Source organism: Dipodomys ordii, unplaced genomic scaffold (assembly GCF_000151885.1).
Source record: "Dipodomys ordii isolate 6190 unplaced genomic scaffold, Dord_2.0 Scaffold92, whole genome shotgun sequence".
NCBI lineage: Eukaryota > Metazoa > Chordata > Mammalia > Rodentia > Heteromyidae > Dipodomys > Dipodomys ordii.
Genome location: NW_012267308.1, coordinates 4412979 through 4427035, shown reverse-complemented (window position 1 = coordinate 4427035; position 14057 = coordinate 4412979). Strand labels below are relative to the sequence as shown.

The following is a 14057-nucleotide window of genomic DNA, read 5'->3' as shown; positions in this document are numbered from 1 at the left end:
GAGGCCGCGCGCGGAGCCTGCGGCCCTGCGGGTGAGTGGCCGCCATGATTGGGGCGGGCGCCCGTGGCGGGGCTCGTGTGCGTGTGGCTGGCTTCGCGGGTGGCTTTTGGCGGGGATGCGGTTTGTGGCGGCGGTGGTTGTGTATTTGGGGGTCATTGGTGATGTTCGTGGCCGCGTCTGCGCGTTCGGGATGTGCAGGGTTTCTCGTGTGACTTGGGTAGCTACTTTTTAAAATTCTGTTTTTTTTTTTTTTTTTGCCGGTCCTGGGCCTTGCACTCGGGACCTGGGCTCTGTCCCTGAGTCTGTCTGTATGCTCAAGACAAGAGCTCTACCGCTTGAGCCACAGCGCCACTTCCAGATTTTTCTGCTTATGGGGTACTGAGGAATCGATCCCAGGGTTTCATGCCTGCGAGGCAAGCACTCTACCACCGAGCCCCCTTCCCAGTTCCTCTATTTGGTTTCTAGTGGTTTCCCACACATTTCATAGTAACCCTCTCTCTGTAGGCCCTTGCCCCACTGTACCTGGGACTGTTCTTCAGCGTTCCAGTTTTCTTCTTCTAGTGTATAAGTAGCTTTAAAAAAAAAAATGGTGTTGGGGAAGTGGTGCTGTGGCTCAAGTGGTAGAGTGCTAGCCTTGAGCTGAAGAGCTGAGGGACAGTGCCCAGACCCAGAGTTCAAGCCCCACTACCGACAAAAAGAAAAAAAAAAGTTAAAAAGATGGTGTTGGGATCTAGCGCAAGGCCTTTTGCATTTTAGACAAGCACACTTAGCTATTATATTTATAGCCCTGAATTAGGTTTCATAATACCTATATTCCACCTGTACATTCAGTAGCACAGAGCACATTTACTTAGAATTTATTACTTCTTTCTCGTTGTTTGCAGCTTCTCTCCAACAATATTCAGCTGTTCAGCCAATGATTTATATTGTATTTGGTTAAGTGGCTGAGCTGTAGGGCGAGGAGTTCAGATCTGCCTTCCATTTTTCCTGTCAGGATCTCTAGTTTAAAAATGACTGGTTTACAAGGAATTTTTCCTTTTCATTTCTTTTTTTTTGGTCCGTCGTGGGGCTTGAACTCTGGGCCTGGGCACTGTCCCTCAGCTCTTCAGCTCAAGGCAAGCGCTCTACCGCTTAAGCCAATGCGCCGCTTCTGGTTTTCTAGTGGTTTTTATTGGAGATAAGAGTCTCACGGACTTTCCTGCCCAGGCTGGCTTTGAACCGCGATTCTCAGAACTCAGCCTCCTGAGTAGCTAGGATTACAGGCATGAGCCACTAGTGCCCGGCTTCCTTTTCATTTCTTAACATAAGAGGTTGTGCAAATACCTTTAAAACCTCTGCCTCCAAATATACTAAGATTATTTTAGCCAAAGAAAGAACATTTTTTTTATCCCTACAGTGGCAGGGCAAGGCAAAATTTCCTAGAAATACTGTAATTCTGGTAGAGGTGAGAAAGGAGCACCAAGATTCCAATCTACCACTTAGGAAACATGTATTTGTTGTTGCTAGGGGGGTTTCTTTTGGTGTGAGTATTAGTTCAAACTTAGGATCTCCTGTACTTGCTCATTTTAATTGCTTACAGCTGTCACTGTACTATAGCCACACCTGCCACCAATCGTACTGGTTAATTGGAGTCTTACAGAAAGACTTGCAGCCACTAAACTTCTAAGAAGCTGGGATTTCACATGGTGAGCCACCAGGCTCCACTAATAAAAAACAAAACCCAAAACAGGCTTTTTGTCTGATATTTGAGGATGGAAAGCACTGTTAGAGCAGCTAAACTAGTATACTTAAGACCTTGGGTTTGATCTTCAACACCACAAAAATAAATCAAGAATGTTGGAAACATGCTTCTTAGTTCAGGCAAATACCTTGTAATACAAGTTCTGTCTGATACTGCTGTTCAGGGTTTGTCAGAATATTTGTCAGAAAAGTGATTTTTCCAACCCTGTGGGTTTTCTCCTTTTTCTTTTCTTTTCTTTTTTTTTTTTTGGTGTTTCAGGTCTTGATGGTATTTGTTTCAGGTTGATTTCCTTCCTTTCTTCCTATTACTTGTGCCAGTTTTGGGGCTTGAACTCTAGGCCTGAGCACTATCCCTGTGCTCTTCAGCTCAGGTGAATGCTCTGCCACTTCTGCCATGGCTCCACTTAGGATTTTCTGGTGGTTAATTGGAGATAAGATAATTGGGGGCTAGGAAGGTGGCACAGTGGTAGCGCTTGTCTTGCATGCCTGAGGCCCTGGGTTTGATTCCTCAACACCACATAAGCAAAAAAAAATTTGGAAGTGGCACAATGGCTTGAGCTGAAGAGCTGAGGGACAGCACCCAGGCCCCATGACCAACCAAAAAAAAAAAAAAAGAGTCTCACGGGCTAGGCACCCGTGGCTCAAACCTGTAATCCTAGCTACTTAGGACGCTGAGATCTGAGGATCATGGTTCAAAGCCAGCCCAGGCAAGAAAGTCTGAGGGACACTTATCTCCAATAAGCTACTAGGAAACCGGAAGTGGCACTTTGGCTCAAGTGGTAGAGTGCTCGCCTTAAGCTGAAGAGCTGAGGGACAACGCCCAGGCCCAGAGTTCAAGCCCGAGGTTCTCAAACACGCACAGGCGCACAGACATACAAGTCTCACGGACTTTGCTGCCTGGGCTGGCTTTGAACTGCCAATCCTCAGATCTCATCCTTCCGAGTAGCTAGGATTACAGGCATGAGCCACTGGCGCCCAGCTGGCTTCAACAATTTTAAACATTAGTTACCTCACAAATGCTGTGGAGTGTGACTGTGCCAGTTATTCTGGCTCCAGAAGTTCACAGATTGATTAGGGCAGCTGTTTTCAGAAGACTGGACTGGGGCTGAAGCTTTTGCTTTCAAATGGCTGACTGGTATTAATTGTTGATAACATCTTCTCACTCGGGTTGATGGAGGGTCTGCATGGTGTGACAGGCAGGTGGCTTCACTCACGGTGCAAGCTCCAAAAGTATGTAGAAGACCTAATTCTGGAAGCCACATACCATCACTTTTACAAAGTGTCCTGTTTATTGAGATCAATTCTTTTTATTGTGAGAGCAAGGAATACTTTTTCTACAGAAAGTATGGATACTAGAACGTTGATCATCAGGGGTTATCATGGAGGTTGATTACCGCAGGGATTCAGTGAAAGGCATCAGTTAAATTAGATTTCCTTGCTAAGCCCACAGGTCCTGCTTCCAGGCACATCTGTGGTGTGAGGAGAGAGAAGCTTGAGGAACAGAAGTATCTGTTATGGAATTGCTGGACCTGCAGACTATCTTGACCATTCTACCCAGAACAGGCATAATCTGAATGACAGAGCTACGCTTAGAGATTATCAGTAACTGAGACAATGGACTGTTTGACCCAGATGATGCAAAAGAGAGGTGAGTTGACTGTGAGGTGGGTAGAATATAGGTTCTCAAGGGGTCTGTGTTCAGGATATGTAAAAATAAGGAAATTTAATATACATATAAAAAGCATACATGACACATGTACTGGTAGCTCATGCCTGTAATCCTACATACTCAGGAGGCTGAGATGTGAGGATCAGGGTTCAAAGTCAGCAGGAAAGTCTGTGAGACTCTTGAAGGGTTAACTCCATTTTTGAGGCAGTGACCATTTGTTGCTTGTTTAAACTGAAAGGTTAAGCCTAAGATAAGCAAATCCTGTGAGCAAACATAGACCACCAATTATCTCAGCTAGCAGAGCAACGGGCGTGGTGGTAATCCAAACACCTGGTTGTTTGCCTTTATAAGCCCTGTAAATCTTTAGCTCAGGCCTCTCCTCCTAGGCTCCACAGGAGGCTGAGGGGCAGCCCCTCTAAATAAAACCTTGCTTTTGCATTTCAGAACATCTGACTCTCAGTGATCTTCTTGGTGGGGGTCCTGAGACTTGGGCACTGCATTTTTTGTTGGTTTTTTTTGTCAGTCGTGGGGCCTGAACTCTGGGTTTGGGCACTGTCCCTGCACTTTTTAGCTCAAGGTGAGCGCTCTACCACTTGAGCCACAGCACCACTTCCGGTTTTTGAGTGGTTTATTGGAGATAAGAGTCTCATGGACTTTCCTGCCTGGGCTGACTTTGAACCTCGATCCTGATCTCAACCTCCTAAGTAGCTAGGATTACAGGTGTGAGCCACGGGCACCTGGCTTCACTATTTTTTTTAAATGAACTTTGTTTTTTGTCAATTACGGGGCTTGAACTCAGGACCTGTGTGCTATCCCTGAGCTGCTTTGAGCTCAAGGCTAGCGCTCTTACCACTGGAGCCACAGTACCACTTCCAGTTTTTAGTGGTTAATTGGAGATAAGAGTTTCATGGGAACTTTCCTGCCCAGGCCGACTTTGAATCGTGATCCTCAGACCTCTTGAGTAGCTAGGATTACAGGCGTGAGCCACCACCACCCAGCTTTAATGAACTTTTAAAATGCAATTTCTCCTTTTCTTAAAGGATACTTTTCCAGGCCAGGGGTATAGTGTGGTCTTAGACTAGTACTCAAACTTGATCTCTAATGCTTTCACTCATTGACTAGTGTTGGGGTTTTTTTGTTTTCTTTTTTCTTTTCTTTTTTTTTTGTTGGTCATGGGGCTTGAACTCTAGGCCTGAGTGCTGTCTCTCAGCTCTTCAGCTCAAGGCTAGTGCTCTACCTACCACTTGAGCTACAGCGCCACTTCCGGTTTTCTAGTGGTTTGTTGGAGATAGGAGTCTCACAGTCTTTCCTGCCCAGGCTGGCTTTGAACTGTAATCCTCCGATTTCAGCCTCCTGAGTAGGATTACAGGCTTGAGTCACCAGCGCCTGGCTTTATTGACTAGTGTTATATCAGCTGACCTATGCCTCCAACTCCAAGGGTTCTTTAAAAAAAAAAAATCTTTGTGGTATTGGGAATTGAACCTCTTGACTTGCACATACTAGGCAAGTGCTCTACCACTTTGCTTCAGCTGGACTTCAGATCTTCCTGTTTCTGCCTCCCAACCTGTCCCTACCTCCACAGTTGCTGGTATTATCAGCATGTGCTAAATACCTTTCTTTAAAAATGCTGTTATATAGCCATAAAGAGTTTCACTGTTTCATCTCTTCTTACCTGTTCCCAATCTCCAGAGGCATCCATTTTGAATATTTTCATCAAGGGTGTTTAATCTCCCTCCCTCCCTCCCTCCCTCCCTCCCTCCTTCCCTCCCTTCGTTTTTTGCCAATCCCAGGCCTTAAACTCTGGGCTTGAGTGCTGTTCCTAAGATCCTTTTGCTCAAGGCTAGCACTCTAACACATTAACTACAGTGCCACTTCTGGCTTCTTCTGTGATTAATTGGAGATAAGAGTTTCCTGAATCTTCCTACCTGGGCTGGATTAACCTTGGTCCTCAATATTAGCCTCTTGAGTCACTAAGATTACAGGTGTGAGCCACCAGTGCTTGGTAGCCATTCCCCACCCCCTTCTTTTTCTTTTGGTCAGTTGTGGGGCTTGAACTCTGGGCCTGGGTGCTGTCCCTCAGCTCTTCAGCTGGAGGCTAGCGCTCTACCACTTGAGCCACAGTGCTACTTCCAGTTTTCTTGTGGTTAATTGGAGATAAGAATCTCATGGACTCTCCTGCCTGGTCTGGCTTTGAACTATGATTCTCAGATTTCAGTGTCCAGAGTAGCTAGGATTATAGACATGAGCCACTGGCACCTAACAGTGCTTAACATTTCTAATGGCCTTGAGGAACATTTGTCCATAAGGGCCTTTATAACCATGTGGTACTGAAGATTTCCATATTTCTTTTTCTGGAACTCTGAAGCAAATCTGTTTTGCCTTTCCTCAGGTTGGTGTCTACAGGACTCTGCAGACAAGGAAGAAGAGGATATGAACAGGTCTATTGTACGTTTTAATCATTTATTTCCTGTGTTATTATACAGTGCAGTAGTACTGTGTTGCTCTAAACTTACAGTATGCTGTTAAACTACGTTCATGAATAGAAGTGAAAAAAATACAGATTGAGAAATCAGAGCCAGGGGAAGAATGAGATATGACTATGAAGAAATAAGTAAATACAGAATTGTTCAGGTTATTCAGATTGAACAGTGAATATAATCTAGAAAATGATAGCAAACTGGGGTACAAAGTTTGTTTCATAGTTTACACTTCTTATCAGAGGGAAAAAAAAATACCTTAAAATTGAAAAAGAAAAGAAAGCCTTTATATTGGCACATAAGCCAAAAGATTTTCTCAAGCTATTGCCATGATTTTTATAATTCTAGTCAGTATTTGCCAATGATGAAAATGAAAATTATCTAGAAGACTATGACATGCATTTTTTAAATGATCTTTTTTTTGTGTATGTGTCGGTTGTGGGGCCTGAACTCTGGGCCCGGGTGCTGTCTCTCAGCTGTTCTGCTCAAGGCTAGTGCTCTACCCCTTGAGCTACAGTGCTACTTCCAGCTTTTTCTGTTTATGTGGTGCTGAGGAATTGAACCCAGGGCCTCATGCGTGCAAGGCAAGCACTCTACCACTGAGCCACCTTCCCAGCCCTACATGATCTTATATATTTCTTCAGTTTCACATTTTGATACAAGTTGAACTAAGTTATACTAATGTAAATTAACTAGGCTTGTGTTTTCACAGAAAACAGTGGCATTTCAGCATGTGGCTGTGGACCTCTCTCAGGAAGAATGGCAGCAAATGAAACCTGCTCAGAGGAACTTGTACCGAGATGTGATGTTGGAGACATATAGGAACCTAGTCGCAGTGGGTAAGGGTAGCTTTGCAGTTAATACCAGCCCCTTTTCTTTCCCGCCCTGTGTAAAAAGTTCAGCTTCCCTAGTTGTATACCATTGTACTGAGCTTATATCTTCAGGGTAGACACTAATTGCCTTAGTTACAGTGGAAGCTCCTTTGTCCCCATCTTTCATGTTCCCCATCTTAGGCACCAGTAGAGTCTGTGTGGTTGTCTTCAGCATTTTCATCTAAGTTGTTGGGTTTTGTTTGTTTTTTTGGGGGGGGGTCAGGTCATGGGCCTGAACTCTTAAGTTCTTACGTTTGTAGTTGTGGAACTGGTTGAAAGGACTATGGGGCAGAGAGGGTGTTAGAGGGTGAACAGTGATAAAGTACATTGTCTCTGAGGGATTGAAACTTACCAAAAGCTGTTGAATAATAGGGGATAGTGGAGATGGGGAAAGTGAGAGCAAGCAGTTAAAATACTACATATGCCCATCAGCTGCACTGGACATTGATGAAATTGAACCAAGCCAAGCAAGTCAAGGGTGGTGATGAGAGGTAGGGAATGAGAGAGGGAACAGCTGATAATAAGCAAAAGGAAAGAAATACACATACACATATCACCCGGTTATAAAAAAAAATAGTTTTATTGTTAAAGGTCATAGAATTCATAAGCAATGTAGATTAAGATAATAACTATCAGCTGGGCACTGGTGGCTCACGCCTGTAATCCTAGCTACTCAGGAGGCTGAGATCTGAGGATCGAGGTTCAAAGCCAGCCTGGGCAGGAGAGACTGTGAGACTTCTATCTCTAATAAACCACCAGAAAACCGGAAGTGGCGCTGTAGCTCAAGTGGTAGAGCGCTTGCCTTGAGCTGAAGAGCTGAGGGACAGCGCCCAGGCCCAGAGTTCAAGCCCCACGACCGACCAAAAAGAAAAAAAAAGAAATGAAAACCATTCTTGTCAAAGGGGTGAGTACTAGTTGGAGTGGATGAGGACACGGAGAGAAGAGAGTTAATAAGGTCAGAATACTTAATGTACCTGTATGGAAATAGAACAGGGAAGCTTGTTGAAATTGAGTGGGTAGGTAGTATGATGGAGTGTGATAGAGGGGGGTGAGTCAAATTAAGGAACATTGCATGCTATATGACCAGTCATAATGAAAACTCCTGTGCAACTAATTGGTGCCACTTAAATAGGGAAGGATCAACATTCTTGTTCTTTGCTGTTTCCCATAATAGGTTGTCAAGTCACCAAACCAGATGTGATCTTCAAGCTGGAACAAGAAGAGGAGCCATGGGTGATGGAGGAAGAAATGTTTTGGAGACTTTCTCCAGGTGAATACATGGAAAGCAGCCCTTAATGAGAAATCACGTGACATGTTCATTAGAGAGACAGAGCATATGAAAACCTTGGCATGTTGTGGCATTTCCAGGTACTACTTTTGTGTTGGAGCTATATTCCTTTTTGAATTTTTCTTTTTTGCCATTCTTAGGGCTTGAACTCAGGGCCTGGGCACTTTCCCTGGGCTTCCTTTAATCAGGGCTAGCTCTCTACCACTTGAACCACAGCACCACTTAAGGCTTTTCCTGTGTATGTGGTATTGAGATATTGAACCCAGGGCTTCTTGCATGCTAGGCAAGCACTCTACCACTATGCCACATTCCCAGCCCCTTCTTGAAATATAAGAGGGCCAGTAATGGCATAGATTTCAGGATGCCAACCTTCCCTAATGTCCCTTCCCTAATTACCACTTAACCTTGAGAATCATTGTCCCTCTTTGATCCTTTGCTTTGAGCTCTTACCTTTAAGGTCAGAGTTTAATTTTATTTGTTGTTTTTGTTTTTTTGACTGTTGGGGGGCTTGAACTCTGGGCCTGGGCGCTGTCCCTCAGCTCTTCAGCTTCAGGCAAGCACTCTATCACATGAGGCACAGCACCACTTCTGGTTTTCTGTTGGTTAATTGGAGATAAGAGTCTCAGGGACTTTCCTATGCAGGCTCGCTTTGTACCTTGATCCTCAGATCTCAGCTTCCTGAGTAGCTATGATACAGGCATGAGCCACTGGTGCCTGGCCAAGAGTTTAATTTTCCTTTTTTGTCTGTCATGGGGCTTGAACTCTTGGCCTGGGCACTGTCCCTCAGCTCTTCAGCCTAAGCTAAGCGCTCTACCACTGGAGCCACTTCTGGTTTCCCGATTGGATTATTGGAGATAAGAGTCTCACGGGGGGGGGGGGGCTGGGGGTTTAACCCAGCCGAAGGGCACCCGCCTGACACGTGCAAGGCCCTGGGTTCGGTCCTCAGCCCTGGGGAAAAAAAGGAATAAAAAGCTACAAAAGACCAAAAGAGTCTCACGGAGGGGCTGGGAAGGTGGCTCAGTGGTAGAGTGCTTGCCTTGCATGCATGAGGTCTTGGGTTCAATTCCTCAGCACCACATAAGCAGAAAAAGCCAGAAGTGGAGCTGTGGTTCAAGTGGTAAGGCGCTAGCTTTGAGCTGAAGAGCTGAGGGACAGCACCCAGGCCCAGAGTTCAGGCTCCACAACCAACCGAAAAAAAGAGTCTCATAGAGTTTCCTTCCCTGGTTGGCTTTGAACCATGATCCTAAGATCTCAGCCTCCTGAGTAGCTAGGATTACAGGCATGAGCCATCGACGCCTGGCTTGAGTTTAATTTTCTTACACAAATATTTTTTTATAATGTGTAGTTGTTTTGTTTTTCCTTAATGTTTGTTTGGCAGTTAGAAGACTTTTTATTTGTTCTTTCCATTTTGAAAACCTCCAGAATTGTGTTTTATAGTGATGTCCTTTCAGAACTCTGATAAATCTCCTGGCTTAGATTTTTTTTTTTTGTCTGTCCCAGGGCTTGAACTGAGGGCCTGGGCACTGTCGTTGAGCTTCTTTTGTTCAAGGCTAGCACTCTCCCACTTGAGCCACAGTACCATTTCCGGCTTCTTCTGTTTATGTGGTGCGGAGGAATCAAACCCAGGACTTCCTGCATGCTAGGCAAGCACTCTACCACTGGACCACATTCCCAACCCAAGTCTTTTTTTTTTTTTAATTTTTTATTATGAAAATACCGTACAGAGGAGTTACAATTACATGGGCAAATAATGAGTACATTTCTTATCAAGCATTGTTGCTTCCTCCTTTGTTTCCCCTTCCCATCCCTTCCCATATCCTGCCCTCCCACCCATATCTACACTACTGCCCCCCCCTCCGCCCCTCCCCGCCAACGTTGTAAAGTTCGTTTTTCGACATAGTAAGTCTTAATTCTTTTCTTTTCTTTTTTGTCAGTCATGGGGCTTGAACTCTTTTACCTTAGAAACTCTTCAGGGCTCTTCCTGAGAATTCCTAGTTTGACACTTGCTTATTTAGCACCTTCAGTAGCATGGAGAAGATTAAGAATTACATTGGGCTTCCCTTCAGAAACCATGTATGTAAAAGGAAATCTCAGTCACAGAGAACAAGGGGTATACACCTTGCAGATGTATTTTGGAAAAGTCCTCAGTAAACCATCTGAGCTCTAAAGTAGAATTCAGAAATCCATGAGTATTAGGAAAGGAGTTAAGTACACATACTATTCAAAATGTCTACTTTCCCTTCAAACTTTATAAACAAAAGGAACAAGGAAAAAATACCAGTCTTTCTCAGAGAAATGCTTCCTAACTTTTCTGAGATCAGCAGTAATCTTAGCCAAATCAGACAAAGATACTACAAAGAATCTGTGGTTTTTCCCTTGTAAGTATTGATGTGAAAATACTTCAACAGAATGCCAGAAAACTAATTTCAGTAACTTTAAAAGAATATGTGGGGCTGGGAAGGTGGCTCAGTGGTAGAGCATTTGCCTTGCATGTCTGAGGCCCTGGGTTCGATTCCTCAGCACCACATAAGCAAAAAGAAAAAAGCCGGAAGTGGCACTGTGGCTCAAGTGGTAGAGCACTAGCTTTGAGCTGAAGAGCTGAGGGACAGTGCCCAGGCCCAGAGTTCTGGCCCCACGACTGGACCAAAAAAAAAGAATATGTGCCAGGCTGAGAATGTGACTGAGTGGTATAGTGCTTGCTTCTCTTGCATGAAGCCCTGGGTTCAATTCCTCCATACCATGTACACAGAAAAAGACAGAAGTGGCACTGTGACTCAAGTGGTAGAGTGCTAGCCTTGAGTAAAAGAAGCTTAGGGACAGTGCCCGGGCCCAGAGTTCAAGCCCCAGGACTGGCAAAAAAAAAAGAAGTCAGGCATTGGTGGCTCACACCTGAAATCCTAGCTACTCAGGAGGCTGAGATCTGAGATCACAGTTCAAAGCCAGCCCAGGCAGGAAAGTCTGTAAGACTATTACCCCCAGTAAACCACCAGAAAACTGGAAGCGCTGTGGCTCAAGTGGTAGAGCGCTAGCCTTGAGCTGAAGAGCTGAGGGACAGTGCCCAGGCCCAGAGTTTAAACCCCATGATGGACAGAAGAGTCTCATGGTCTTTCGTGCTTGGACTGGCTGTCTTTGAACCCGATCCTCAGATCTCAGCCTCCTGAGTAGCTAGGATTACATGTGTGAGCAACTGGTGCCCGGCTTCTTATTCATTCTTATTATAGGTTCTTTTGGACTGAACCTTGTTGTCTCATGTTTCCCTTGCCTAGTATCAACTCTGTCAGTGCATGTTTTCACCCTCAAATGGGACAGAATGAGACTGGAAGAGCACTGGTCAGTTGGGCTATAATAAAAACCCCTAGGTTACACTCAGGGGAAGTTGTCCTGGGTCAGGCAAGTTGTCCACAGTGATTCTCTAGCAACTCATTGGTTACATTAACCACTTCAGTGGAGGATTCTGATGTGGTAGTATGATTCTTGAATTTGCCTTTCCGTCTTTCAGGTTTTGGGGACAACTTTCGCCCTTGGGATTGTGATAAATCTAAGAAGGCTTGTTGATTTTTCAGCATTTTACTTGTTGGGACATCTGCACATACCAGACTGGAAGCCAGAAATCTTAAATGCTGGGTTTTGCTCTGGAATGAGTGTGTGGCTCTCATTAGTCCACATGTGTTGTACTGTGTGCCATCTGTCATCGCTGCTTTTCCTTTTCTATGCCAACTTCTAAAACTTCCTTCCCTGCTTACTTTATGACTAGAGGGTTCTCATTTTTCCATTTCCCTTTCTAAAATTGAAGCATGTAGATAATAAGGTAATCTCTTGTGTACCTTGATAAATGTTTATGTATGTGTATGCCTCTAATTACTTCTCAGATCTAGAAATAGTATATTTCCAGTCTTTCAGAGTTCCCTTGCCTCCTCCTTCACAGTGGTCACCTCCTGAAGTTACCACCTCCGATTTGCACCTTGCTAGACAAGTTTGCCTCTTCTAGAATTCCAAGTCAGTAGAATTCTATCATATCTGTGTGTCTGGAATCATTTGCTCAAATATTGTGTTTTATCTACATCTCAAGAATTTTTTTTCTAGGTAATGGTACCACCCTTTGCATATCCAATTGCCTGTTTATGAACAAGTGGAGGGTTTCATAGGAAGCTACCACGAACATTTGTGTACAGATCATTGTGTAGAGAACAGTTTTCATTTCTCTGGAATAGCTGCCTCAGGGTTCACTGGGTAAAATAAGAGCTTAAGAGAGCTGTTAATCTTTGGTGCTGTTTATTCTGTCTTCATAGTTTCACTCTTTAAGCTTGCAAGCTGTGATGCCATGAGCCACAGTGGCCATTTCATCTGATGGCTCTGTGCACAAGCAAATACAGATGGGTGTCAGCTGCTTCAAGCTGAGGGCAGAGTGCCAGTGCAAAAGCCAAGGCAGAGCCTGAGCCTCAGCAGCTGCTTCTGGGGCATGCTTAATGACTGCCCTGAATGTCTTAGTGCTCTCATGTACCAGCTGCTGTTTGTTCTCCAACTAAATTTAACATGGAGAACAACTATACAGAGCCATTTTCTGAAATGCTAACTGCATGGCAGAGGGTTGTATTGTGGCTAGTGTCCTATTTCACAGTTGCTCCTTGCCCCTGATGATGCCCTTTAATGGAGTGGAGAGGCCCCAGCACATACATAGTCATCAGCCTGGCAGTGTTTATGGGTTTTTTTGTTTGTTTTTTGAGTCCAGTCATGGGGCCTGAACTGTGGGCCCGGATGCTGCCCTCAGCTCTTCAGCTCAAGGCTAGCACTCTACCACTTGAGCCACAGCACCACTTCCAGCTTTTTTCTTTTTGCTTATGTGGTGCTGAGGAATCGAACCCAGGGCCTCAGGCATGCAAGGCAAGCGCTCTACCACTGAGCCACCTTCCCAGCCCCTGGCAATGTTTATGAAATGATACTTTCTGGGAGTGTTTTTTTGTTGTTGTTGTTTGTCAGTCAGTTGTGGGGCCTGAACTCTGGGCCTGGACGCTGTCCCTCAGCTCTTCAGATCAACAAGTGCTCTACCACTTGAGGCACAGTGCCACTTCTGATTATGAGTAGTTTTATTGGAGCTAAGACTCTCACAGATTTTCCTGTCTCAGCTGGCTTTTTTTTTTATTGTAAAGATGCTGTACAGAGGGGTTACAGTTACATGAGTAAGGCAACGAGTACATTTCTTGTCAAGCATTGTTACCCCTTCCCTTGTTGTTCTCCCACTATCCCTCCTCCCCCACCCCCACCCCTCCTGCTGGCTTTGAACTGCCATCCTCAGATCTCAGCTTCCTGCATAGCTAGGATTAAGGCATGAGCCACTGCACCCCGCTACAAACTCTGTTCTTTAATTCCCAGAAGAAATGAGAGTTTCAGAATACTAGCGGGGAGGAGGGGGGCAGGGAGGGAAGACTTATCAAGGTGACTTTCTGATAAATGGCAGATAATTCTACCCTTTCCCACTTTAAGGGGATGCTCCAACTTCTAGAAGCTGTTGTATTCCTTTTCTCTCAGCCCCTTCCTCCCTCTTCAAAGCTGGTTATTCTGTTGTCCCAGCTCTGATTCCGGCTTTCCTATTTCTTTTTGCAAGGACCCTGGGACCCATTTAGGTGATTCATTGTCATTATGAGGCTTGAACTCTGGTTTTGGGCACTGACCCTGAGCTCTTCAGCTCAAGGGTAGCACTCTTACCACTTGAACCACAGCACCACTTCTGGTTTTCTAGTGGTTAATTGGAGATAAGAGTCTCATGGACTTTTCTGCCCAGGCTGGCTTTGAGCTGATTCTTAGATCTCAGCTTCCTGAGTAGCTAGGATGACAGACGTGAGCCACTGGTGCCCGTCTTGATACATGAATTTCTTTTTGCTGCTTTGTTCATACAAAGTACTTTGTCCCTAAATTTCAAAATGTTCTTCCAACTAAGAAATCTTTTGACATTCATTGTACAAAATGTGTATATTTGTGAAAGAAACCTTTTATTTAGAATTTATACCTGTTGT

At 44.7% G+C, this 14057-nt stretch overlaps 1 protein-coding gene across 1 annotated transcript in view; it reads left to right on the top strand.

The window, feature by feature from the left end:
• The window catches only part of LOC105993073 (zinc finger protein 567), a 130312-nt gene continuing 116255 nt past the window's right edge, over positions 1-14057 (top strand). The window contains exons 1-5 of the mRNA XM_013026206.1: positions 1-31; positions 3304-3388; positions 5799-5854; positions 6599-6725; positions 7933-8028. Coding sequence (XP_012881660.1) covers positions 3355-3388; positions 5799-5854; positions 6599-6725; positions 7933-8028 — 313 coding nt within the window. The 5' untranslated portion in view covers positions 1-31; positions 3304-3354. The remainder of the gene's footprint in view (positions 32-3303; positions 3389-5798; positions 5855-6598; positions 6726-7932; positions 8029-14057) is intronic.